The sequence below is a fragment of the Pholcus phalangioides genome, unplaced genomic scaffold, assembly GCF_987345545.1.
Source record: "Pholcus phalangioides strain wild (caught in Gottingen) unplaced genomic scaffold, Ppha-v1.0 ptg000028l_1, whole genome shotgun sequence".
NCBI lineage: Eukaryota > Metazoa > Arthropoda > Arachnida > Araneae > Pholcidae > Pholcus > Pholcus phalangioides.
This window is the reverse complement of record NW_028301618.1, coordinates 2,859,407-2,887,178: the sequence shown is the minus strand read 5'-3', so window position 1 is coordinate 2,887,178 and position 27,772 is coordinate 2,859,407. Positions and strand designations below refer to the sequence as shown.

Sequence of the window (27,772 nt, the reverse complement as noted above, 5' to 3'; positions counted from 1 at the left end):
CAACCAATGCAACGGTGCCAGATGTAAAAACTCTGTAGGATTATTCTCAAAGTGGAAAGTATCTCCCCACTATAAAATCATATTACTTTAGCACTGAACGAGCCCAGATATTTTGCAAAAATGATTTCTCAACAGAAAACTTTTTCCCTATACCCCTTAGTTTGCACCTGCTGAAAATCGGAAGAAAGCCTACTTCATTAAAAGAGATATGGCATCTTTTTAAAAGGGGGGGGGGGGGTTATGATTTCTAATTGTCGGTTAAAGCAGGAAGTAACTAATACAAGCGATAATATTTTTCTTTCATGCATCATATTCTTTTTCATCTTGAGATTTTTTTTTTCATGTTCCATAATTTAAATTTTATAGTGGATTAATTTTTTTTTTGCAATGCACTTGTTATGAATGTGAATTGTTTTTATCAAAATGGATATGATCATTGTACTGTTAATTCCACCCCAATTTTTATAAGGTGCATCTACAATTTAGTAGCATTATTGAAATAAAGTACAGTTGATGCTCAGTATAACCCCCTTAGTCCCATTGAAAATGGTTGTCATATTAAGAGGGTTATTATATTGAAAGGAAAACATATCATAGTCATTCTATGAAAACATTTGGAACTTGCCCTAATGGTGGTTGTAATGGAATGATTGCTATAATGTTGGATCGTTATAGTGAGCCCCGACTGTATTTGGAATCCTGTTCATTTGCTCTATCAGAAAGAAATGATTTAAAATGGAATTTTAATGCAGATAAAACAGAAATGTGCTGCAATTTATTACCTGACACAGCCAAAAAATTTGATATTCACTTATAACAGAGAGCCCATTCCAGCAACAATTTTCAAAGCAATCACCAGCTTTCATTATAGTGGACTTTCACTGCATACACTTTCTTTGTGTTTTTCATTCATTGATATACATTGTAAAAAACTGGAAACAACGAGAAAAGACACTGTTGTAATGCATGATACTCACCTGATCTTCATCAGACTGCACAGAGTTCACAGACAGAGATGACTCGTATAAAGGCATTAGAGTATCATGTATAGGCTCATCAGTGGAAACTGCACTTATAGTGGATGCAAATGAAGCTAGCCTCTGTCTCCTTTCTTCTTCGCCTTCTTCCATGAGTGACCCAAAATCTATTCCTTTACTTACGAGTTGTTGGTATGTTCCTATTGCCATACATCGACCCTGAAATATCACAGTATTTTATAACCACATCCAATTTATAAATACAAAATTTATTTTCTGTTTGTGTGTGTATGCTCTCTATACAAATCTACAATTTTATACTGATCATTGCCTAAATTTTGCATATATTCAAAACGGGAATTGACTTGAACGCGATAGGCTAATACTTTAAAAGTTTGCCAGAGCTGGGCAAAAAACTATTTGCTAACTGTTCATAAGCCTCAACAGAAGTATTTATCCATTTACAATGGTTTGTCACTTCTCTTATGCCCCCAGTACATGAAGAAAACGAGGGAAGTGCCGAGTAGTATTTTTGCTAGTTCATTACAAAAGCACTGTCATCGTACATATACTTACATCTTTCAGCACTAGAATCTGGTTGGCGCCTTTCAGGAATTGGATCTGATGAGTGCATAAAATCCTGATTTTATCTTTCAAATAGCCATTGATGCACCTGGAAAAGTGAACGAATTTGTCGCAAGTAATTATTTCAATTACAACTATTTTCTGACTGAAAGATAAACAGGCCACATCGCCATATGGCAATATCGGCTCACTATTTTCTGACCAATATAAGAGCATCTTTTTAGCATTAATACTCCTTTAAAATCAGCTATTTGACTGCTCTAATTATGTGGTCAAAAAGTTAATCAGCCATTGGAGTTGTTTTCTTATAACAAGTCCCAGCCAAACAGATAAGAAATAAATTCTGTCTTTTGTTTATGAATTAGATAAGGTATGCCAAGGTACACCAATTGATTTAAAAAATTAAAAAAAAAATCATTGATTTGAATCACAAAATTTAAATTTCATTTTTCCTTTGTATTAACCTCAATGATATTGAAGTAAAAGTAACCTAGTATGGTATGCATGTTACTGAAATGCTGTGAAGTTGTTGATTAAAAGGAATATAAGTGATCTTGTAATAGGTGATCCCAAAGGGATGGACAGTCTCTTGTCAATACAATGTTTTTTTTCATTTAGTTGATGCTGAATAATCTTTCGGTTGCACATCGAGTGAATCGAGAAACCTTGCACCATATGTGATACTGAATCACTAAACAGGCATCCGCTTTCACTCTATAATGTCCAAAACAGCTGAATATGGCCCTTTATAAGGAGTGTGGGTATGTTCTGAATTTGTGAAGGGTGAGGAAGAAAATGAAAGACCTTGTCAGAGGCAAAAACCTGAACAACAAGTCTAAGTTTCATAAAAGGGTGAGGAGAAAAGGAGTACAAAGAGAAAAGAAAGATTAGTCGAAACGTGGATGAGTCTATTTTGAGAAAAAAAACCCAGCTGTGTAAAGGGGGGGAGGGGGAATAAAAGCACTTTTCTCTACAAGAGAAATGCTAATCCATGCACTTAATTTGGGCTCAATGAAATTTCATTTTACATAAGCACAGAATTTTGGTGTTCCTATTTTTTGCTTGTAGTTTGTTTATTGTTCATTTGTAGTTTATTCCGTTTATTCATTAATGCTGAATTAAATTTGATATATTAAGTGTAAAAAACAGGTACATCACATGAAAACATGCTTTCTCAATGATTAACAAGATTTGTTTCAACTAATAAGCACTCAGTTCATTTGAATCCAAAAAATCATGATTTTTTCCATACCCTGGTACTCACTTATCAAAGAGATGTTTCGAAACAGCAGCATCAACAGCGCTTAGAGGATCATCCAAGAGAAATATGTCTGCATCAAAATACATTGCCCTGGATGAGAAAACAAAGAAATATATATTTAGACATTGATGATTCAAAACAAATGCAAAAAATATTTGCCAATTTTTTTCCCTTCATATTCAAGGTAGTGTTGCAGGAAGAAGAAAGCCACACGTGTGAGATGTCCTTGGCTGCTGCTCCTACAAGATTTAGGTTCATAATCAGTGTCACACACATGCTTTTGTTACAGATTATTTTCTTAATGACAAACATACTTCTTCATACCTTGCCAAGTTGACCCTTGCTTTCTGGCCGCCACTCAAACTCACACCTCTTTCACCAACCAACGTCTTATCACCATAAGGAAACTGCTCTATATCCTGACACATTGAGTAAATTAAACAGTCAAAACTATAAATATTGGTTGATCGAAATATCTCGGTGCATCGTGCGAAACACTGTTATCTAATCAAAAAATAATTATAAGATACTCACTTTATCTAACGCACATACATTGAGCACTGTCTTATACTTTTGCTCATCAAAGGGACTGCCAAACACAACATTCTGTTTCACATTACCACTGAATGCCCAAGGTTCTTGGGATGCGTATGATATCTTCCCAGCGACACGCACATTCCCAGAAATTATCGGCAGCTCTCCAAGTATCGACATAAGTAGAGAAGTCTGTAAACACATTTTAAAAAATAAATACATTAAAAATCCACACGTTTTCTAAATATAGCACATAACAATGTGATCAACATTGGAAATACTTATATGAATAATATAAAATGAATGAGGAACAATGTTCAGCCAGTTGAGTGATTAAGTTTGTGACGAAAGACGTCACTCTCCCTTGTTAATCCGACAGATAAAGGAAACTGGCCAAGTAAGGAGATATCGATGTTTCAATATCTCCTCACTCTGTTCAAAATTCATCTCAGGGCAGAGATGAATTTTCCTTTCCTGAAACATTGACATCTCTTCACTTAGCCAATTTCCTGTATCTGTCGTTATCAAGTCTGGCTATCAAAAAATCAAGTTGTACTTGTACTTCCATGTATTGACATTCAGTGCATATGTGTATGGAAGCATGCAAAAAAAAGAAAAAAAAGGGAATGTCATTCAGCTTTTCAGATTATTTAAATAATAAGCAAGGTTTCAATAGTTTTGAGAAAAGAATCTGTTTAAAGAAGAAAGAAGCTCACTTGACCTTCCCACAACCAACAGATCCAACAACAGCCAAGAGTTCTCCCGGTCTTACAGTAACTGAAATATTCTGCAATGTATTGTCACCTTCCTACGCAAAAATAAGAAGGAAAATTTCAATCAAAATCTTGGTCTGACCAATATTACATCAACATTCACTACATTTCACTCAAAAAACTTTGGAATCGTTTACATGAAATATTCCACCACAGAAAGGAGTGACCATGAAACAGGGTGAATTGAGACTATAGCCTCTTTTATTTCCCTAGAAAACTTAATCTTCTACAATTGAAAGGATGATGTCTTTTTCCTCGATCCTATTTAAAGACTAATTTGAAGATACATAACACCACATATCTAGAAATATATTAATTTCCCTGCCCAGTTTCTTTTTTTTTTTATTTATTACCTTCAGGTTTCCGAGAAAGGAAAAAAAGTTAGTCAAAGTTACATAAAATGATCTCACACACTGACTAAGAAAATGAGATAATTATTGCAGGTATACTTCAGATAGCGTTAAATCTTAAAATTTACAGTCAAACCTTGTTTCGGAGTCACTCTTTGTGAAACAAACATATGATCACACAAGCGGGGTGCCATGCTAAACGAAGTAAGCCTCATGCTCGCTACTCCCCTCCACTGCCCCATTCTTCCATTGATGTGTTCGTGCACTGATAATCCCTTTTCTATAATTCACACGAGCGCTGTCTCTTCATAATTGATTTATTAAAGTTAATCTATACTATTTTTCTTAATTAACCGTGCTATATATAAAACCATAAAATATTATAAGAAGCTAATACACCAAGCTCATTTTTCAAAATGTTTGGAGTATACACTTTTTTATATTCATTTTTTAATAATAAAAGCATTATAGGGGGCATACGCGGGATTGACCTTCAAAGGGGAGGGCAAAAAATAAAAAATTTGTCCCTAAAAGAGGGGTTTCGAATGCGTACTTTTATTATATAAGGAGTGGGGAATTATTATTCTGCCATAAAAGAGGGGGGTGACCGCATCTGTGTGGTGTCTGTTAAACAGGGTTTTACAGTATTTTATTTTTACCAAAATATTAATTTTTTTTCTAATAGCTTGTGGGGGGGGGGGGGAGACAAGAATGACAGTGCAAATAGCTAAGAGAAAGGCTATGACTATTCCAACAAAATTAGGGATAAGGAGCAGGGACTTTTATGTCCATGGCAACTGGGATTCCTTCCTGCCCTCAATCTTGATGCACATGTCAAGTCATTATATGCTAAATGATAAATCAACAATTATATAAATGCAAACTCCATACTTTATTCCAAGACGCAACAAGTTTTTCCATCCAAATTCCACACTGGCTGAGTTTTGGACGAAGGTTTGAAAGATTTAAAAGTTGGGATTCCTCTTGTTCTTCCAGAAGCAAAAATTTCTGAAACACAAAGCAGAAAATGATCAAAAGCATCATGAAACTATTTTCATTCGATTCCAATACGGTGTTCAATATAACTGAGCTTGCTTTGAGCCGCTGCAGAAGACTACTTTCTTTCTTTACTTTCTGGAGGCGTTCGAGTTATAGAAAATTTAAGTTATAGAACACAGAGTTACACTACAAATAAATGGAATATAATCTGGAAGAAGATTAACCAGTCAGACCCCTGATTTTTCCCGGAACCTTCAGAAAATTTTGTATAAAAAAAACCAGACCCTTCACAACATTTAAGATAAAAAAAAAGGACTTTTTCACTAAATAACGTGCATGAAAGACTATTTCACAAACTTAAAAGTATCTAAATAAATTATAAATTTATTGAGAAAGAAACACAAAGATCTGTTTACATGGTGGTGTTACAACAACATGCCAATTACTAATTATCCTTGCCACAGCTCCAACCGGACAATAGCCACATGTGGAGTCACTGGAAAATATGATCTTGATAGCGCCTCCTTTGTACATGCTGCCAAGATCACCCACAACATTTGAAAGGAGTCAAACTGTGTTGAGCCGATCCCCTGAACAAGTTTTTGTTTCATTCAGTGTGTCACACTGGGCATGGCACTAGAGAGAACAAAAAACTCAGGTTTCAATCTCGGCGGAGGGTCAAATTTTAGTTTCTACAGTGAAGGGGAAATGACTAAATCGATTCAAGATGAACTAATTAATTTCCTAAAAGAGCATTTCTCACAATAGCATAAGAATAAATTTCAGAGTTCCCATCAATGAAACCCATAAATTTGGCATTTCATTTCTTTTTCACAAAATTAATAACTGGATTGCTTCGCTTCCCACAAAATTAAGGATAACTCCAGGACAATTTGCCTGTTGTGGTTTCTAATTTTGTATTTGTATATTTAACAATGATAAGAAACATTTTCGCAAAAGTAGGCCCACAATGAAAAAGTCTGGACAGACTCAAGATGACATTTTCTAATTATGAAGAGAGATTCCCCCCACTTAGTCTGCAACACAACTAAGAGATGGACTTTCTGGATAGATTCTTTCCTAGATTTCACTAATTCTATTTCAAATATTGCCTATCCGCTACCAGTACATTTCACAATATATCATGTTCTAGGACAGTTAGAGCACAAAGGACCAAACAAATCTCTCTGACCAAGACTGGTTCAGTTAATGATAGTCGGGTGTTTCTTTGAGCTCAAGAGACCCTGGCTGTTAGTGGATTTGAATGACCCATTAGGGAAACCCCTGCAACTTATGTTTGGGTCGCGAACCAAATATAGCTTATTCACTACCAGTACATTCAACAATTTACGCCATGTTCTCTCAGGACAGTCAAACATGTCCCTCTAACCAAGATTGTTCCAGTGAAGCAGTGTTTCCTCAAAGTGTGTGTTGCAGCTCCAAGGGATATCACAAACTTTTGTCAGGGGGCATTGTGTCGAGCTGGAGGTACTGATTTGTGTCTATTTATGCTTTGAAGTAGTTCTTTTATATGAGGAAATATCTACTAAACTTTTTTTGAGGTGCAGCAGATGAACCATGAATAAGACAAGGGAACTGGTGATGAAAGTTTGTGAACCACTGCTGTAAAGGATAGTCGGCTGTTTCTTTGACAGAGCAAATACATGTCAAACAAAAAACTCTGCATAAAAAATGATGACAGGAAGTTAAGTTACCTGAAGCCTTTTCAGCGATATGATAGATTCTGCACCTTGTGCGATGGCATTCGGGAAGAATAACGTCATCGAAACCCTGAGGCTGTTGAACAGCGACATGCTGACGAAAACTCGTGTTGGTGTAAGATCTTCTTCGACAGCCAGCACCAAGACTAAGAAGGCAATAAATAGGATGACTTTTGATGACACATAAAACAATGCTATGTTCACTCCCCTTAAGATGGCTGTTCGACGAATCATCTTGACTTCTTTTCTGAAAAAAGAAACTAAACCAATAGAGCACCATCTAAATCAACTAAATTATTAATTATGTTTTACCTTCATGAATATATATAACTTGCTGTTTAATTGTCAAAATCACACAGTAAACGTGCACATTACCTAGGTAACGAAGACTGTCAATGCAGCTTGTTTTGCAATCATATCATATTCTCTATAGCGGTAAAATGATGCTCCCACTGTTCTAGATAGAACTTCATTTTACCACTAAACTAAGAAATTAGAATATTCATACTTTAGGAATTTAAGAGCCTCCACAAGATAAGAAAGTCATGAAACTTCAACAACCTGAGATAAACTGTTAGGATGTAAATGCATGTCAAAGTAGCTTTCGCAGTCAAAATTACAGCTTCTGTTGTTCTAGTGTTAATGGATCATTTTAGTTAATCTGCGGATTACCTAGGTAATGTGTATGTTAACGATTTTCGAGCTTTAAAAGTAATATACAGTGTGAAACTATGATTTTTTTTAACTCTTGTAATTTGTGGCTTCATTTTCACATCGTGGCAGTCCCGTGTCATCGTGACAAGGTCTTCAGTATAATACGGTTGAGAAATTTAGCAAAGAGATTAACATTTACGGAATTGAAAAACTGTGAATAACTGCCAAAAGCAGTTGTCATGGGTCCCTTCACTATCCTTATAGTAAAGGGACTAGAGACATGCATTGTTATAGATGTAATATATAAATACCATATGAAAATTACATAGAGACTAGAGCATAGTATCCCAAACCTTTTATTCCATCATCACCCCCTTTCTTCTGAATTTTTTTGCCCTCATCTCCCCACAACTCAAGTGAGCCCATAAGATCCTGTGTTAAAATTGTGGCTTCTACCACCCCCTGGACCATTCTATAGCCCACAATAGGGGCGATATTGCTCACTTTGGGAAACACTGGACTAGAGAGTAATATCATTACATGGGATTTTCACAGTATATAATTGGACCAGCTCACAACAAAGTCTGGAAAAACAGTGAAAATATTTATTATACCTGTATTGGCTTGATAAGCATAAATAAGCAACATCAAATTCATGGGAGATGGGAAAAACTTTGTTACATGCAAAAAATTCATATCATCTGTGTCCAAGTGAATCCAACTGTATATATGTTACTGCCAAAGCCTGAAGTGTGGCTAATTTGCAACGGGCTGTTCACTTCGCAATTTGACCAAGAGTTTTGGCCAAAGTCTGAATTGCAGAAATGATTCAGACTTTGGCAGATCCCTGGCTAAAGCTCAATGTGCTGATGTAAGATGGCCCGGAATAGGAGCAAAATCCATTTTTTTTTATTGCCAATTGTGATACATGTCTAAACATAGCAGCTGTATTGGATTGGCTCCACGTGACGAGAGAAAAAACTTTAAAATTAATTACATACAGTTTTTCCTGTCAAATTTTTGGAGAAAAACATTATTACAGCATCGTAACTGCGGCTACAGGTTGCCATAACTAATGTGGACACAATTATCACAAAAGAATACACCACCTTGACAATGATCCCAAATCATGTTTTTTCTTTATCAGACTGGCCAGGGATCACCGGCCACTTTGTGAACTGCCCAATTTTGGGCTTTGGCAGTAACATATGCAAATATACATCAGAAAATAATATTTTTGCTCCACTACTCACCTACGTATCATATCGACTAGTTTAGCAAAAGGGTACTCCCACGTATACATCTTGATTACTCGCATACCACTGATGATCTCGTTCATCAGGCGTATCCTTTCATCAGTTAATACAGCTGTCTTGATCCTGTTATGAAAATAGGAGAGGAAAGTCACTTATTTGAAGAAAAATAAATGAATAATATAAATATTTCAAAAATCCCCCTCTCGGATTAATATTTGTGATTTATTTTTAGGTTAGAGTTGCCATAAGGACTATATCCATGCAACTCCCACCCCTTCCTCCATCAGGAAAACGAACCGGCATGACTCCAGCTCAGAACGAATCTTGCCATCCTTCATTCTTCACAGTTTTTGTTTAACAATAAAGTTTTTTAAGTACTCTACAAAGAAAATTCTGGTCAGGGGCTTGCTAGCGATTGCAACCTAAGAGTCTGGCTCTATGATATGGGGGCATGACCTTCTGGTCAGGGGCACAGAAAAAAGCTTTCAGATTCTCAAAGTGCATAGATTTGAAATACCGCAGAGCAAAGTTAACAGTAATACAAAAAGCTTACATAGACCCAGCCTTAATATACATAGCAATATAAATGAAGCATAATAAAACACATACAAACCTCAGTTTCGAGAACAGCTTCCCCATAAAGCCTTGGAATGGAATGTAAAGAAGCAACACAGAGACACCAGCCAAACATGCGTAACTTATATGTTGCCACAAGAAGCCAATGATGATGGCGGTTTGCAATGGACCGGCAATTAAATATGGCATGAAAATTACAGACTGTGTGAAAAGGAAAAAAAAAATTTTAGGACTGAGCTTCATAGAATGTATTTAAAGCGTACATGGTAATACAGTCAGCCCAAGTGTCTAGATAACTGGAAGGAAAAGGGTGATTTCTTTAGCTGTCCTTCTCCTGGCCCCTAGTTGCTACCCTTGAGAGAACCTAATGTGAAGTTTGTTTATGTGCAATGATTGTTATAGTGCTGCCATCTATTTTTTGAATCATGAATGAAGTGTAATAATTGAATATTTATACCATTGTAGTAAGCCTGTTGCTCTCAGTCGCGAGACATTTTAACCAGGAGATCAGCTCGCATTCGCGCCTCGAAGTTGGGAATCGCAGAAAAGCAACTTCAACCGACCACCACTATGGAGCCAATGGGGTTCAAACCCATTATCAACTTGTGAATGGCAAATGGTAAGTAAGTTCTACATTTACTGGGGATGCTGTGACCTGACCCACAAAGTAATATGATCCTGTAGTGTGCTTTTTCGGTGGCTCTGGGGGGGGGCAGACTTCCCAGGGACCTTGAAAGGATTATACTCACAAAAAGGAGTTTGTTCCTCCCCCCCCCCCCCCCACAACTTCTCTCATATTGCAGATTTCAAACAGGAGACTGTCAAAATTTCTAGGAAATATGAAAAATAAGTGTAGGTTTTCTTATGGGGGGAGGGGCCCACAGTCATCCCAGCCTGCTTATGATCTGCCCAGGGATTTTTGTTACCGTTAGTAGACCTCCATGTGCCGTGCCCGAGTGGCGCAGTGGTAAAGATGCTCGTCTTCCACTATGAAGGTTACCATCAAGGTCCATGGGTTTGAATCCGGGCATAGAACATTAGAAGCAAGTTCTTTACCTACCGAGCCTAGGGCGACCACCGATGGATGGAGCCTTCATTTCCCACCTAACTCCACTGGTTGGAAATTGCTGTATGGCGATATATGACAGAGTTGGTATGCAGTGTAGTAGTAGTAGTAGACCTCCATGCCCAAATTGGGATTTGAATTCAAACCTGCACAGTCAAGGGCCAGCTTCCTAACCACTCGCCTGCCAGGTGGCGTCAGTTGAGTAGAAATACTATAATTTAGTGGCATGATAGTTTATTAAAAGGGTGAACATATTTCCTATACTTATTGCTTGGGAATCTGAATCATTATCTTTTGCCAACCTAACTGTACTGTAACAGTTAGGAAAGCCCAAGTTCTTATTTGCTGCAGGTGCATGGAAAAAAAAACATGGTGATAAACAAAGGGGACTGCAAACCAAAAAGGCTACTACAGTAAAACCTCCCTTTTGCAACACCATAGGGACAAAACAATTTGTCTGTAGAAGAGGAGTGACCATTCATCAGGAGTTAGAAATGAATACTTTTATTATACAAGGGGGAAATTATTATTTGGCCATAAAAGAGGGAAGACCACATCTGAGGGGTGACCATTAAAAGGGGTTTCACTGTATTAATATAAAGCTCTACTTCCTTTAAATCGAGCACAATTTTGTTCTATCGCCACTGTAGGACTGATATAAACTCTGTTCGAGAATATCATAACACATGAACGAGTCAGCTATGCAAGTTCCTTCAAGGGACACAGTACTTTGTCTGTGTTAGAGTGGGGGATGGAGGGCGGGAGTAATAACAATTAAAAAGTCTGAATGCGAATTGGTCCGGATCAGGAAAGCAGCCAGCGTTACTGATTTTTTTGCTTTTTCTAGGTCTAAATGCCTTGAGAATTATGTGATTGCAGAAGCACTTCACTATCCACACATTTTTTGTTGATTGGTACCATCATACAAGTGTATAGCAGCATTGTGCTACACATTATCTGATTTTAACATGTCTACTGCACGGACAACTGCACTCAAGCATTTCTTCACAAATTCCTCTTGAGTGGTGTGCAGATGTAACACAATGTGTTTTCAGGTGCATATTGTCTCAACATAGATTAGAATAGCTGTAGTATATGTAACAGGTGATATCGATAAGCTGGAATTCAATATATGTATAGTATGTTCACAAATAATGCATTAGAATGTAAAATTTGCTTTGACAATTTTTTCCCCCAGTTAGCAGGCTGGGGGAAATCAACCCTTTGCATTTCTGATAAATAATATGATCAATAGAACAAAAAAATATGTGCATTGTATTAGCATTCTCCTCGTCTGTTATTTGCCTGTCTTTTCGCAAAAGAATACCCACAGCATCAATTAATTACATCACATTGGTTTTCTTTACAAGTCATGATGAACTGTGATACAGATTACAGAAAGAAAGATCACCTGATCAAAGCGATTGACATCGTTTGAAAGCAAGTTGACCATCTGACCAACAGTCGTCTTGCCGAGAGCAGAGTGGCTCAGTCTTAAAGCCTATCATCAATCAAAAAAAAAAAAAAAATATATATATATATATATATATATATATAGAGAGAGAGAGAGAGACATACACTGCATAAAAACTTTTTCTTCACAAAGTATTTCAATAACAATCAGATCGATACAGGAATTGATGATCTAAACCAGTTTATATGGATTGTTTTTTATAGAGCTTTCTTTGTCTTTCTTTCTCCGAGCACAACTCTGATCTATCGCCATAGGAAATTTACTACCAAGTGTGAGTGTATGCACCTAACAGTCTGAGTTTGTTTTTATAGTGTTGTGTCTGATTTTTCAGTGTCACCATCTATATTTCAGAAGTGAAGTGAAATGGTTGAATAACTGTAACAGTGTAGGCTTGTTGCTTTCTGTGGCGAGACTTTTAATGGGGAGATCAACTTGCATTCGTGCCTCAAAGTTGGGAGAACCACAGAAAACCAACTTTAGCCAACCACCACTGCAGTGACAGTGGGGTTAGGACACAGGTCCTCATGATGTGAGTCCGCCACCATGACCACTCGACCACTACAGTGGTATTCTTTGTCTGTGAGAACAAAAAAAAGTTGCTTGGAGTGAGATGTGGCAGTAATATTGATCAAACATCAACCCCCCAATCTTGAATTTTATTGAAAACTGTTAGAGAGAGAGCAAGAGAGAGACCCATATAAGCAGATTCATTGCCTTAGTCTAGGAACAAATTTGAGCATGCAAGACACAAAGTAAATGCACAACAGCATTGCTCCATATATTTTTGATAAGATTTGCTACCGGATGGAGACTTATCTAAAAATGTGTGATGTCACTTTCCGCTATTCATAAGTTTTTTAGAGCAACTGACCGATGTAAAAAGGAATTTAGGAAAGGAAATTCCACTACCTTGGCAGGGAAATTGAACCACCATCCCCCTCACAATCCTAATGTATATATGCCCTAAAGAGGCTACATAGTAAAGACTGTTTCACCCCTTTGAAGTCGCGCTTGCCACCTTGGCTTGGTGGGTGTGGTCTCAGAGCTGCTGTGTGACATCACTGCTCCGACACTTTTAGCACCTGCTGTAAGTTATTCATGTGGCTTATGTTACTCTTTAGTTATTTATTTCACTGTTTCTTAAGTGAGTGATTTCTCGTTATGGTGTTGTTACAGTGTCAGCTGTGAGCATGCGTAGTATTTTAATAATTCATTTTGGTGATTCTTATATTAGCTAGTGATAAATGAATACGAGGTATTGTGCAATTGCCAGGCCTGTCATTATGTGTGGGCCCTTCAGGGTCTGTTAAAGCTGCTCCCAAAGAATGATGTGAAAGCATAAAACACACGGCAGGTACACCACTTTCTGGCCAGGCACGGATCCAGGTCAATGTCGGAGGTGTCATGTCCCTCTACAAAATACAGAAAAATCTAGCAAAACAGAATAAATTGGCATACATACCTTTTTGTACACTAGGTTACAGCACGCCACCCGCAAACGCATGCCAAAGCGCAATGAAGTGAAGAAATAAGGATGATGAGTGAAAACGTACATGGCCGTAATAAAGCACAGACCAGCAGCATATAAGTACACATATGAACTTTCTTTCGCCCTCATGCTTGCAAAGCCTTCTATCACATAGCCAAGCAAAATGGGTTGAAAAACATGGATGAAACATTCCTATGCGTTTGAAAGACAAAAAAAAACAAAAAACAACAGAAGTATTACTATAAAAGTATCATTCCATCTAAAGGAAGAACTGCAAAGAAAAACCTATAAGAAATAATTACAATTTCTATACAGTTGAGCTGCTCAATATTTCCCGAACATCCAATTTAGGCAGACACACGATCTTTTACAAACTAGTCCTCTAATCCCGAACTATATGTACCACTTTTTTCGAACATCTCTTTTTTTTGTACAGCCACTTAATACAGTCAACACCGCTTATTAAAATCATGGATGTCGAAGTTTTTCTTTTTGCATATTTTGAAGCTAAGGCTGAACCACACTCATTTCTCCCCTATAGGTTATCATTATCAACTTCCAAGGCCATGTAAGAGATCAGAAAGCTCTATTTTTTTGACAAACATTTCCATATTCAGTTCACAATGTCCTAATCGGGTCGCTATGATCATAGGTGCTAGAACCTAGGGGCTGAGATCATTTGAGCCCCCTCAATAAATTTTGTAAGAGGGCTGAGCCCTCCACCCCCCCCCCAATTATTTAAGGAAGAAACAACGCAATGCACCCTCTCCCCTCTCCTGCATATGCGCTTGAGTCCTGTATATATGGGACGACCAGGAACTTTCAGGCCCCTCAATGCTTTTTTCATGTCATCACTTCTGGCTATGATCCATGTAAGGGTAACGCTGCTTTTGCAATGGCTTTCCTGTAGTGAAAGAATTTGTAACATTAAAAAAAAGTCCCTTTCCTCAGTTCCTTGTCAGTTTCTTTCAACTGACCATATTTACTGTTCCTCTGCTGCAAGACTTTCACAAGGGAATGCATAGAATTAACTGTATATTATGAAAAGTACCGCAATTTGTGATATAATTTGGATAATTCCATTCAAATACCTCAAAGTTTGTGAATTTGAAAACTGCCCCCCCCCATCCCGTCCAGACTGTCTGAGTGTCAGAAGTAGGGAATTTTGTGCACCAATAGCAATTTTTTAGTCGCCATTGGGACCTGGGATTTGTCAAACACTGTAGTAAAGCCACCACCTGCTTTATGGTCGTGTGGGCATCGTGCTAGACTCTCATTGTGAGGATCCAGGTTCGAACCCTATTGGAAGCACAGTGATAGTCTGCTGAAGTTGGTTTCTTGTGGTTTTATAACCTCCAGGCGCGAATGCAAGCCTGTCTCCAATTTTTAAAAAGCCACAATAGTAGTAGTGAAGCCCTAATCACCTGTCCTGAAAAACTAGGTTCAGTTCAATTTAAGATGTTGTTCAGACCGTTAAAGCTTTTTTCTCCCACCTTCAAATGTCTGCTACTGGAACAATTCTTAAAATATTTACTAAAAAAATTCTTCTGTGCCTTTCCACTTTCTTTGTGAGGGTCGCGATAAGCCAACAGAAATAAATCATGGCACATGGCAGTCCTAGTGTCAGACAGAAGGAGCTGTTAACATTGGACATCATAATCATTAGAGGAGCTACTTCATTAAACTGCAAATCTGTAATTAAATTAACTGCAATTAATTAACTTAAATCTTAATTAAATTAACTGCAATTAATTAACTTAAATCTTAATTAAATTAACTGCAATTAATTAACTTAAATCTTAATTAAATTAACTGCAATTAATTAACTTAAATCTTAATTAAATTAACTGCAATTTACTACCATTATGAGTTGGGTCGGAAATTAAAGCGTCATCTATAGATGGTCACCTCAAGCTGGAAAGGGAGAAAATATCTTTATCTATATTCTGCTGCCCCCCCCCCCCACCAATTCAAACCTGGGACCTGAAAGCAATCTTTACGGTCATCTTACCACCTCATCACTTGGACACAAAAGTGATGTTGACAGCACACTATTGGTCACCTCCAGGTGGTCACCCTCCCAAATACTAACCACGTCTGATGCTGCTTAACTACAGTGATCAGATGAGAACCAGTGTTTTCAATATAGTATGGGCTGTTGGCAGAGGAGGAGTTTATTAGAGGAGCTAGTCTTTATTTTAGTATACTCGCAGACAAAAAATCAGCAGTTTGTCACGTGACAAAATATTTCACGGCAGAATACATGCTATACAAATGAAAGGGAAAAATAGGGAATTTCTTGGATTGCATAGAGTGACCATATGACCTGTTTACCAGGACACGGCTGTTATTTCACGTAATTTTCATCTCCCGACTTCCTTTATAAGGATCTCCGATTTTTTAGACGAAGCCTACTTGAATTTTTGTTCTCTGCTTAAATCAAGGATTGAAACTATTTTGCCAATTTACAAATTATTGTTATGATATATAACTATGACTATAAATATTTTTTATCTCTAATATTTGTCATGGCGAACATTTTTTCCCCCAGAAGAATTCATTTTAATTCACTGTTGATTTGCTATAGAGCGCCAATTCTCACAATCAAAAAATTTTCAGCGATTTCAGCTATAACTGGCAACTTTGCTCAACTTCAGCATCATATTTAATGATAGTTGGCAATTTCCCGTATTTGAAATCCAAGTTCACCCTAGGTCAGCCTAGTACTGCAAAGACTGGGATTATTTTAGTGATTTTTCATTTTGGCAAAGCACAATTTGAGAATTTTTCTATAAAGATACAGAAAATCAACAGAATCTTTTACCGATCAGATTGTAATAAGGCTACAAAATCAAAAGGCTTCCGGGTAAATCAGAAGTATTTGCAGCTATGAACACTTAATAGTTTAGACATCGGACGTAATCAAATCAACGTCAGCTAATGCATAATATTTTTGGGCGTACCTTTGACTCTCTCTTAACAAGGTTCAACAGAATTGAGAAGATAGCTCCAATGGCTTTCAGCACTCAAGTACACCAGGCATGGATATAAGGCGATGTGTTAGGAGGGGTGATTTATTGTTTAGGTTCGTTGAATTGTCCTGTATTTTAAAGGACAGATAACTGTTTTTGGCTCTTGGGAGGGGTGGTTACTGCCCCCCCCCCCCTGGATCCATGCATGAGAGGAGGCAGACCTCTCCAGCTGTCAATAAAGCTGAGGAGATAGTATCTCCAGCTGCGAATGAAGGTAGATATCTTCAGCACCGAAGGTGGCAGAGGCAGACATCTTCAGCTGCAATTGAAATGGAGGCAGATATCTTTAGCAGCAAATGGAGGGAATGTAGACAACTTCACCTGGGAAAGGCTGAGAAAGATACCATCAGCTGCAAATAAAGCAGACACAGATATCTCCACCTTTAAATGGAGCTAAGGCAGGGTTTCAGTTTCGAATGAAACAGAGGCCGGCATCTTCAGCTGCAAATGCAAGGCAGACACTATCAGTTGGGAAAGAAGCGGCAGCATATATCTCCAGTTGCAAACGTAGCCAAGGTGAACATATTCAATATTGAATGAAGCCGAGACAGGTGTGGATACAGGCCAATGTGTTGTGAGGGGTGATTTATTGTTTAAATTTGTTTAATGTCCCGTATTTTGTGGGACTGATAAATTTTTCCCTCATGTTTTGGCTCTGGGGTGGTGTGGGGGGAGAGCACCCTCCCCTCTGGATCCACACATGCAGTGCACATTGTTTATGAATATTGTCACTTATACTGTATACTATCTGTGATTGTATTACTTACTTCTATAAGTACCAGTAAACTATTTAAGGCATATGACGGCCCAAACGCTCTTATGGTTGCCTTCAAAAGACTCGGACGTTTTCCCGCTTTATACTTTCGAAGCTCTTTGTCCCATTCTCTGGAGAGAGGAAAAACAAACATGAACATTTCATGGATACAAAATGGAAGTACAAGAAAACAAAAACGATCGAAACATAACCATATCACAGACCAAATCATACTTCTGTAAAATATCACCCGTTCTCTGCGAAGTATCAACTGAAGGGCAGTCGTAAATGTCCTCTACCTTCAGACCTTCCCTGCCTTTTCTGAAGAATGGCAGCAACCACCTAAAAAAAAGTATTCAAGGTTTTAAATTGAGATTTCATGCATTATATCAAAGTATATCAGCTATGTGTGTTTACAGATATATATCTACTTTAAAAGTTTTGCATAAAGTTGGCATGGAAGCATGTTCAATGTCAAGAAATCATCGGAACCATTTGTCAAAGAAGAAACAGTGTTAAGGTCAAGTAGCAATTGGGGGGGGGGGGAGTTCGCACATATTTCCATTCCTGTAAAAGCGCAGAATAATTTCAGTTATGTTCGCTTCCCCATGGCTTTGATTATCCTCATATGCATATAATTTTTGCAGTGGTCAGTTTAAATTGGTTGGTTTTCTGGAACAATATTGCTCAATAACCGATTGTGATTGATCGAGAACAAATCGCACCACATCTTGTTCATATTTTTCTTCAGACACAACACCTACATTACGTACGGACATCTGCAGCAGATTTGCAACTTCTTCCATGTGAGTACAATTTAATAGGTGAATTTAAAATTAAGTTCGATCAGTCATGAATTGCTGAACGAGTTCCCTATTTGTAGGGAACAAAAACTCTTATTTGGTCGTTTATTTCCCAAGAAAAAATTACTTTTCAGATAATAAAATGAAAGTATTTCATATTTTTGTGATTGATTTCAGAAAAAAATACTAAAAAATTAATTTCTCACAAGCACAACGGCATTGCGAGAGTAAAAAATACTGTAATCGGAGTGGTTCTACCCCATTCTTTGTTACGCGGAGCGGAAACGATGCTTGTTCAAGCATCAAGCTGCAGGCTGGTATGAAGATTTCCCTTCTTTCCTTGTACAGTGCAGATTATATGGATCTTTTGGATTATTCTTTACAGGGGGAGGGGGGGGGTGATACCCTCCTGTATACAAGATCTACCAATTTTTCAATTATGAAATAGATTTCTGGCAATGACTTTCCTTTCGTTTGATTTTCACCCGCACCTCATTAGAATACATCCATCCCATGACCTCCTGGGTTAAAAATCATTGCTCTAGACTAGGCGGGCGGCAAACCGTTGGCCTGTGAGGTGATTTCGTGCAGCCTGTATCTAGGTAAAATCAGTGTATTAAATTGATTTTTTTATTATTTTACGCCATCATTTTCCACAGCAGACTTGATTAACAGACTATTTATATTTATTATTTCTAGTGATGATAGTAATTAGCCAGCTTCTCATCACATTTCCTTTCTATACACACTTATTGCTCTTAAAGTTTGTTATATGGGAATGTTTAGCCCATTTCCTTCCCCCACCTTGTCTGGCAAAGTTGCTTTTTTGTGGGCATTGTATTTGTATCCAAATGCATATATTTAGTGTTATGCTCACAGTGCCGAGAGAGAAACTTTTTTGAAGTGGATGCTAACTCACACAATGACACCTCAAAATTATAACAGACTAGGTTACGCAGATGGTAATAATTCCATAGCGCAAAAATGTGTTATATGGCATGGTCAGCTTCCTAATAGGCACCTGGACACAAATTCATAGCGAAAACAGAAAAGCAGTCATTTTTAAAGTTTGACAGAGCAGATTATGGGCATTCCACGTTGAAGCATACAAAAACTTTCTTGAACTAAATTACAGATATTCTATTCCAAGAGGGCAACTCAAGTAAATAATAATGCATGTACAAGGATGACGTCACTCTCTGCTACCATACAAAGTTTTTAACAACTGGCTGTTGCGAAGATATATTTTGGAAAGAGAGAAAATTCAACTGCCCCTGCGTGGAATCGAACCCACGTCCTTTCACTTTCCGAGTGAACGCCCTAGACCACTAGACTGCAGATGCACCGAATCTCTCAATCTTTCCTTGGAGCTCGTGTACACTGTAAGGGACCGTACATGGACAGCCGGACCAGACTCAGGCCAAGCTCACAACTGCTGATGCTGCAGTCAGCTGTAGTCTAGTGGTCTAGGGCGTTCAACCGGAAAGTGAAAGGAAGTGGGTTCGATTCCCCGCAGGGGCAGTTGAATTTTCTCTCTTTCCAAAATGCATCTTCGCAACAGCCAGTTGTTAAAACGTTTGTATGGTAGCGGAGAGTGACGTCATCTTTGTATAAGTCGCCATCTGGTGGCAGTGTCAGCAGTTGTGAGCTTGGCCTGAGTCTGGTCCGGCCGTCCATGTACAGTAACTTTCAGTGTTCACGAGCTCCAAGGAAAGATTGAGAGATTCGGTGGCTCTGTAGTCTAGTGGTCTAGGGTGTTCACCTGAAAAGTGAAAGGACATGGGTTCGATTCCCCGCAGGGGCAGTTGTATTTTCTCTCTTTCCAAAATATATCTTCGCAACAGCCAGTTGTTAAAACCTTTGTAATAATGCATGTATTGCAAATCCGGTCCCGTGTAATCCCCATGGACATACAGGAGCACCAGGTGGTGGTGCATATGCACATCCTTGCACATCTACAAGTAGTCTGCCTGATCTATACAAAACTAGTCCATCTTACACAAAAATTGTCACGTTTTTAAGACAAATAAATCACACTGGTCGAATGGTCGACGCGTTTCGGCTCTTCAATGGAGAGCCGTCATCAGGACCTCGTGGTCAGAACTCACACGAATGAAGAGTGATGTTTACGTCTGGTCGTCCGAAGAGTTCGCCTTTGTATTTGCTGCGTCCGAGTGGTCTTTGGATGCGAATTGGGGAGCCATCTGTTGTAAAGTGTTGAAAGTTTTTTCACGACTGAGGTTAATAAAGCCTGTCCAAGCTGACGAAATAGGTGGTGTGTTTCTTCCATCATTAACGAGGAAATTCTGGCATGTTCTGATGAAATATCCCTCGAGAAAATTCAATTCCGAATTGTGTGTTGCTTTTTTAAAAACAAATGCTTTGTCAAAATCAAAATGATGTGAATGTTGCCAGCAGTGTTGGGCAATAGCCGAATTATCCGTCCGTCCCTTCTCAACATGCCTTCGGTGTTCGAGAACTCGAATATTTAGATTTCTTCTAGTTTGGCCAATATATCCATTTTCACAATTCTTGCATGGGATGAAGTAGATACCAGATTGGCCAAACTAGAAGAAATCTAAATATTCGAGTTCTCGAACACCGAAGGCATGTTGAGAAGGGACGGACGGATAATTCGGCTATTGCCCAACACTGCTGGCAACATTCACATCATTTTGATTTTGACAAAGCATTTGTTTTTAAAAAAGCAACACACAATTCGGAATTGAATTTTCTCGAGGGATATTTCATCAGAACATGCCAGAATTTCCTCGTTAATGATGGAAGAAACACACCACCTATTTCGTCAGCTTGGACAGGCTTTATTAACCTCAGTCGTGAAAAAACTTTCAACACTTTACAACAGATGGCTCCCCAATTCGCATCCAAAGACCACTCGGACGCAGCAAATACAAAGGCGAACTCTTCGGACGACCAGACGTAAACATCACTCTTCATTCGTGTGAGTTCTGACCACGAGGTCCTGATGACGGCTCTCCATTGAAGAGCCGAAACGCGTCGACCATTCGACCAGTGTGATTTATTTGTCTTAAAAACGTGACAATTTTTGTGTAAATTAAAACCAGGCAAAGTTACTCATTTTTTTGTGATAATAGTCCATCTTATCTTGGTGCCATGATGGACTCAATACTATCCATGTGATTAGGTTTTGGCATGCTTTTCATCCCTCTTCTCAAAGCCAACCAGTGCGTCAATCAATTCCTTGAGCATCTATTCAACCCACAGAGCCCTAAGGATTGCCAAATCAGGAGTAAGAGATAAAAATAATCACAGGAAAATATTTTGTCTCTAAAATTCAAACTACGGATGCGATCGAATGGACTAATTTGCAAAAGAAACTAATTTTTGATGCATTACATCTACTAGCTGGAGACCAGAAAAACTATGAATATATATCAGTTTATGAAGAAGTGGAGCGTGAGGTAAAATTTTAAAATTACTCATGGTGGTATTTAAGCTATTGGTTTTGACAGCAGACTTTCTGATCAACAGGCTATTTGCATTGATTATTTCTACCGACGGTAGTAATTTGTAATATATTGCCTTTTGCAACACAAAAATCAACAGCATATTTAGTTTTTTCATAGTTTTCCTCGTATTTCCCACCATTTATCATTCCACCACCTCCTTCAGGAAAAAGGCATTGCCCACTTTGGGAAGCACTGCTCTAGACCAGCGTTTCTTAAACTTTTTCTTTTTTTTGTTGATCCACCCCTCGCACTCAGAATTTTTTTCATCATCACTCCCTACCCCATCTTGAGCATGGTGTCGTCTTAACGCTTAATGCATTGTCTGGCCCACGGGCCTCATAATAATAAGATCTAGTTATAATATGCCAGATAAGTATATGAACTGTCACAGCAAGTATTTCTGGCCAGGTAGAGGACCCTCAAAAAAATCACTTACCTCCTATGATGCACTTGAGATGGCCCTGCTTGAGCAATCTCATAGGCTACAGTAGATCTATCTTAATGTTACCACTTAGAACGTTTTCTCTGCTTAGTACGACTTATTTTCATGGTCCCATTTCTTACCAATACTCATCCAGATTTTCAATTTTGAAGCTTTTTTTCTTGCTTACAATGGTTTTTCATGACAAATTTTTGAAACAAATTATAAGTAGGATCTACTGCATTGCATTCATTACTCCCCCCCCCCCCACGAGAGGCCTATTTATAGTTTTGCTGCCCGCACAGGCTACACAAATTTTTGCCACCCTTCCCTTATCCTCGTCTAATTTTCTTGACCACTCTTTTTTCAAATTCACCACCCTGTGCAATAATCCAACTGGCCTTTCCCTACTCTTGCAAGTACACTTGTGTCTTTAAGTCACTTTTTTTTTGTCATTTACATACTCTAGGTCACTCTTTTGATTGCTCACTGACATAGTTCTTTGCTGGGTCACTCTTTTGATTGTTTACACATGCTCTACGTCATTCTTATGGTTATTCACAAGCTTGTACATGCTCTAGATCACCGTCTTTGTTATTGACATGCTTTTACACTATCTAGATCATTCACAAAGCTTGCACATGCTCTAGGTCACTCACTGGCCTGGTCCCTTGCTGTGTAGATCATTCTTTTTGGTGATTCACATGCTTTCAAACTCCCTAGATCACTCTTTTGATCGTTCACATGCTCTATGTCACTCTTTTCCCCAAAGCAGAATATGCCGAAATCTATGACATATGTCGCAGAACAATCTGGAAGAATTTTAAGAAAAGGTGTAAAAATGGGGATTTTTACCGCAGAACATTACCAACCAAAGTTTTGTTGCAGAACAATGCAAAACATTGTTTTGGGGCTCTTTTGGTTATTCACATGCTTGCACACACTCTAGGTCACTCTTTTAGGGAACAGGTGCTGTATGTCATTCACATGCTTGCACACACTCTAGGTCACTCTTTTGGTCATTCACATGCTTGCACACACTCTAGGTCACTCTTTTGGTCATTCACATGCTTGCACACACTCTAGGTCACTCTTTTGGTCATTCACATGCTTGCACACGCTCTAGGTCACTCTTGCTCCCTCACGTGCTAGCAATTTCTCTAGATCACTTTTTGGCCACTCACTGACCTAGCTTCGAACTGTCTAGGCACTTGCGGATTTATTGAGAGTTACACAAATTTTGCCGCCCTTCTCCCATTCTATTCTAATTTCATTGGCCAATCATTCCTTAGATTTGCCGCTCCTTTGAACTGTCCTCCCTGGGATATATTCCCCCCCCCCACCCCCGTTATGCCCACTTTGGGCAACACTGCTCTGAGCAAATATCATGATTTGCTCATACTCCACGTGACAGAATAACTTAGTGTATATATAGTTTCGTCTCGAGATAACAGTTTTCATTCAAAACACGAGCATTTTAAATAGAAAACTAATGAGCTACGAAATTACTTCGAGGACTGCAATGGACGGAAATAACGCGTGAAAATGAACCATGTTTGCTTTTTGACATCAGCTCCAAAATTTACGTCAATTTCCAAACCGTTCCTTTGCGTCACGCTATTGACGGAAAGTAAACAAACAATACGGACGGCCGTGACTTTTTTTTTCCATTATCAAGACGGCCGAAGTTTTTTTTCTTTTCGTCTCAAGAATTTTCGGAGAATTTCGTTTAAGCCGGGTTTTCCTAGGAATAGGTTTGTTGCGCAGCGTGAACCGAATTAGACTGTTTCGCGCCGACAGAAACGTGTTACATAATCACGATACGCGTATGTGTTTTCCTAGCGAGGCGCATCAGATCAGGGCGGCTATATAAAGTATATGGCTTTGCAATCAGCTACTCTGTCATCTGCATGCTCCGGTTTGAAGGGAAGGAAAAGGAAACACGCAAGAGTGAAAAGAATATCGGCAAAACAGCGACGCATTTGACTCCTCCAGAAGTAGCCAGCCAATCACGCCCGACGTAAAGCGCTGTCGTCAGGCGTATTGCGCTCTGTAGGAAAACAGTCATGCTGCTTTTCTTACTGGTTAGTGGACGGTGTGTCGCGCTGGCCGAATCACGTTGCGCGCGGCACAGGAAACCTGCTCCTAGGAAAACCCGGCTTTAGTGTCATCTGGTCATATCATATGCAACTATGCATATCGGTAGCTCTTTTTTAAAGCCAGGTTTTCCTAAGAGCAGATTTTCTGTGCAGCGCGACACGCCGTCGACTAACCAATAAGAAAAGCAGCATGACTGTTTCCCTACAAAGCGCCATACGGCTCACGACAGCGCTTTACGTCGGGCGTTATTGGCCGACTGCTTCTGGAGGAGTCAAATGCGTCGTGCGCCACGCGTTTCAACGATCTTCTCTTCATTTTTGCTGTGTTTTCTTTCCCTTCAAACAGTAGCATGCAGACGACAGAGTAGCTGATGCCAGGGCCATATACTATATAGCCGCCCTGAGCTGATGCGCCACGCTAGGAAAACACAAACGCGTAGCGTAATTATGTAACACGTTTCTACCGACGCGAAATGATCCAGTTCGGTTCACGCGGTGCAAAAGCCTACTCCAAGGAAAACCCAGCTCAACCCGTCAAGCGGTTTTCCCCTTCCTGCTCCACATTGTAACCCAGTGCCCGTCTTCGCATGGGTCCAAACGGGCACGGCTTGGCGGCCTCAAGAGAAGAAGAGGCCTCACAAACATGAGATATACTTGAAATTTTCGAGGAGCATGCACTTAAATTTGCCTGGTAGACAGTGGAGGATTAAAGTCGTCGAGACCCCGGGCGCAAAAGAAAATATTGGGCCCTTAATTCAGAAAATAATGTGAAGAGTTAAAGTTTTTCGGGGCCCTTTAAAAGTCGGGGCCCCGGGCGCACCGTCAAGTCCGCCTCTGCTGGTAGAGCCAAAGAAGAATCACTTGACCGTAACTGGGGGGGGGGGGCAACAGTCCCGGGCAGAAAAATTTATGGGGCGGAAATTTAAAGTGAAAACAAAGGAAACCATAATAAAAATGTTGAATTTTGAAGTTGTGAGGTGGCAAAAATCTTAGTTACGGCTCTGACTTCGCGCGGGGGACCCCATGGTGCTCTTAGGATAGTTCCGATTATAACTGCTACACGGAAATCACTTAACCCTCTAGAAATTACCACCTACGAGGCTTTTTGGATCACGTGATATTTCCAGGGCTATGTAACAAGGGCTGTCGCATGAGGCGCTGGAGTCGGTACAGCATTTGTTTATGGAGGCAACTTCCACTAAGGATATTGTTCCTCGCATCTATTTCAGTTGAATCACGTACGTCATCTTTTATTGGGTTGATTGGAAGCCAACTCGTAATTTCAACCATCTCTGAACTTTCTAATAATTTTTAATTACCTTTTGGTTTTCATTTTAATTAGGTGCAGCTTCTAGAAGTGTTGACTTCGTTATTACCAATACAACTGCAACACAAAAGCATGGGAAGCCAGTGGTGTTGGAGCTGGGCGTGATGTGGGGTGCTCGAGCACTCACGATAATTTATAGTGTAGGTATAAGCACCCAACTCAATTTATTCAGAAATCTAAATTTCCTATGTAAAGATCAAGACCCAGCACCCACAAGCTCCTAACACTTCCGACGTCCGGTGTGTGGGAAGCAAATATAAAGAAAATTCCTAATACACTAAGAACCTCCCCTAACGGACACCTTCCGTTAGTGGACTGATCCCCAGTCCCACGGAATAGTGCCCGAGTGGCATGGGGGTAAGATGCTCGTCTGCCGTCGTGAAGGTTGTAGGCGGGGTGCCGGGTTCGAACCCAAGGGAGGATATCAATAAGATATTTTCCCTAACGAACTCGAGGCGACCACCGATATACAGCGCCTTCGCTTCCAGCCCATCTCACTAATGGCAGTAAATTGCAATATATCGATATGGCCAGAGTTGGTGAAGTAGTAGTCCTATGGAATAGGGCTTTAATGTGCAGGGTGATTATAAAAAAACTATCCCGACATATGGGCGCCTAACTATCATACCATTCACAGAAACTGAATGAAATTTTGGCATAAGGTATTTTGATGTATGCGCTCAAGAATGATATGGGAAACAACAGTGCCACTCTAACAGTTACGGTTACAGTGAGAAAATTTCGAAAATATCAAATGGCAACACCAAGTTTTTTGTATTGGAATGTGATCTCCATTGTGAAAAACCCTAAATAGCGTTCGAACTGTAGCATGAAAATCACCGGCTGTAGATAGGCTAAAAGTGAGGACAACCAATAAGGACAGAGAAGCAGCATAAAATAAAGCATTTTATTGTGTTTCACAAATTTTCCACATGACCTTGTGGAGGACTAATCAGGCTGAGATCTCAGCCGAAGAAACGGTGTGACGAATGAAACGAACATTAATGCTCTGGTGCACGGCAAAGTCCTTTTTACTTTTTACTTGCCTAGCTCGGGGGATTTTCGTGCTGCAGGTGCCATTCCAACGCTATTTAGTGTTTTTCAGTATGGAGATCGCATTGCAATACAAAAAACTTGGTGTTGAAATTTGATATTTTCGAAATTTTCTCACTGTAACCGTAACTGTTAGAGTGACACTGTTGTTTTCCATATCATTCTTGAGCGCATACCTCAAAATACCTTATGCCAAAATTTCATTCAGTTTCTGTGAATGGTATGATAAGTAGGGGCCCATATGTCGGGATAGTTTTTTTATAATCACCCCGTATTTCACTCCCCGTTAGCGGACACTCTCGATAAGTAAAATCAGGCAAACTCTTAATTTTTTTTCCCCCGAACTCTGTAAGTTATGAATTTTTGTTCATAAACCGAGAATCTATCGAATTAAACTAAGATTATGTTTAATCCCAAGCTGGTGTTTTTAAATATGATAAATCGTCAGGATGGTGAATTCTGCACATGTTGATAACGTGTGAAGAAAATCAACATTTTTCAGGACTTATAATGTAATTATGAACGCGTTCATTTTTTCTTCACATTTATATTATTTTAATTTAGTTTTCATTGCAAAATATGCGTAATGTACGGATCATGTACGGGTAAAAATAACTAATTGGTTTAATGAAGCTACCGAAAAGGTTATAAATTTTTTTCCATATGTTATCACTTTCTAACTTTATTTGGGAATTATTCATAATTGCTGGTAAAAGTGATAAATTGATAAATGTAGTGAAATTTAACCAAACTGCCTTTATCGAGATGATTAGCGATTATGCACAACCACCGGTGAACCACTTTCACACACAGACAGACAGACATGACCGCCGACCGCCCAGAGAGACCATCTTTCACACACAGTAACAAATCATATAATAATTTCGACCGAAGCCAAACGCCGTATAAATGCAAAAGTCGTATAAACGATGTTCCACAGCATATCCTACCTCTCCATTAGCGGGCAAAATTTATGGTCCCATCGGTGTCCGTTATCGAGAGGTTCGTGTACAATGTTTGAAGTGAAAATTATTATTTTGAATGCTAATGTCAAAAGACATTATAACTCACTGACTA

General features: G+C 39.0%; 1 protein-coding gene across 2 annotated transcripts in view; it reads right to left on the bottom strand.

The window, feature by feature from the left end:
• The window catches only part of LOC149067760 (ATP-binding cassette sub-family C member 4-like), a 77,491-nt gene that overhangs the window by 16,437 nt on the left and 33,282 nt on the right, over nucleotides 1-27,772 (bottom strand). Inside the window, exons 1-15 of one of the 2 annotated variants that reach the window (XM_089252220.1) lie at nucleotides 22,232-22,793; nucleotides 17,736-17,843; nucleotides 17,515-17,632; nucleotides 13,689-13,907; nucleotides 12,164-12,253; nucleotides 9,724-9,887; nucleotides 9,108-9,233; nucleotides 7,195-7,447; nucleotides 5,372-5,488; nucleotides 4,079-4,165; nucleotides 3,358-3,549; nucleotides 3,148-3,242; nucleotides 2,827-2,913; nucleotides 1,554-1,650; nucleotides 978-1,196 (exon numbers count right to left, since the gene is read on the bottom strand). In XM_089252220.1, coding sequence (XP_089108346.1) covers nucleotides 978-1,196; nucleotides 1,554-1,650; nucleotides 2,827-2,913; nucleotides 3,148-3,242; nucleotides 3,358-3,549; nucleotides 4,079-4,165; nucleotides 5,372-5,488; nucleotides 7,195-7,447; nucleotides 9,108-9,233; nucleotides 9,724-9,887; nucleotides 12,164-12,253; nucleotides 13,689-13,844 — 1,683 coding nt within the window. In that variant the 5' untranslated portion in view covers nucleotides 13,845-13,907; nucleotides 17,515-17,632; nucleotides 17,736-17,843; nucleotides 22,232-22,793. Of the gene's footprint in view, nucleotides 1-977; nucleotides 1,197-1,553; nucleotides 1,651-2,826; nucleotides 2,914-3,147; nucleotides 3,243-3,357; nucleotides 3,550-4,078; nucleotides 4,166-5,371; nucleotides 5,489-7,194; nucleotides 7,448-9,107; nucleotides 9,234-9,723; nucleotides 9,888-12,163; nucleotides 12,254-13,688; nucleotides 13,908-17,514; nucleotides 17,633-17,735; nucleotides 17,844-22,231; nucleotides 22,794-27,772 lie in introns of those variants that run through there. The other variant, XM_089252219.1, reaches the window with a different exon arrangement.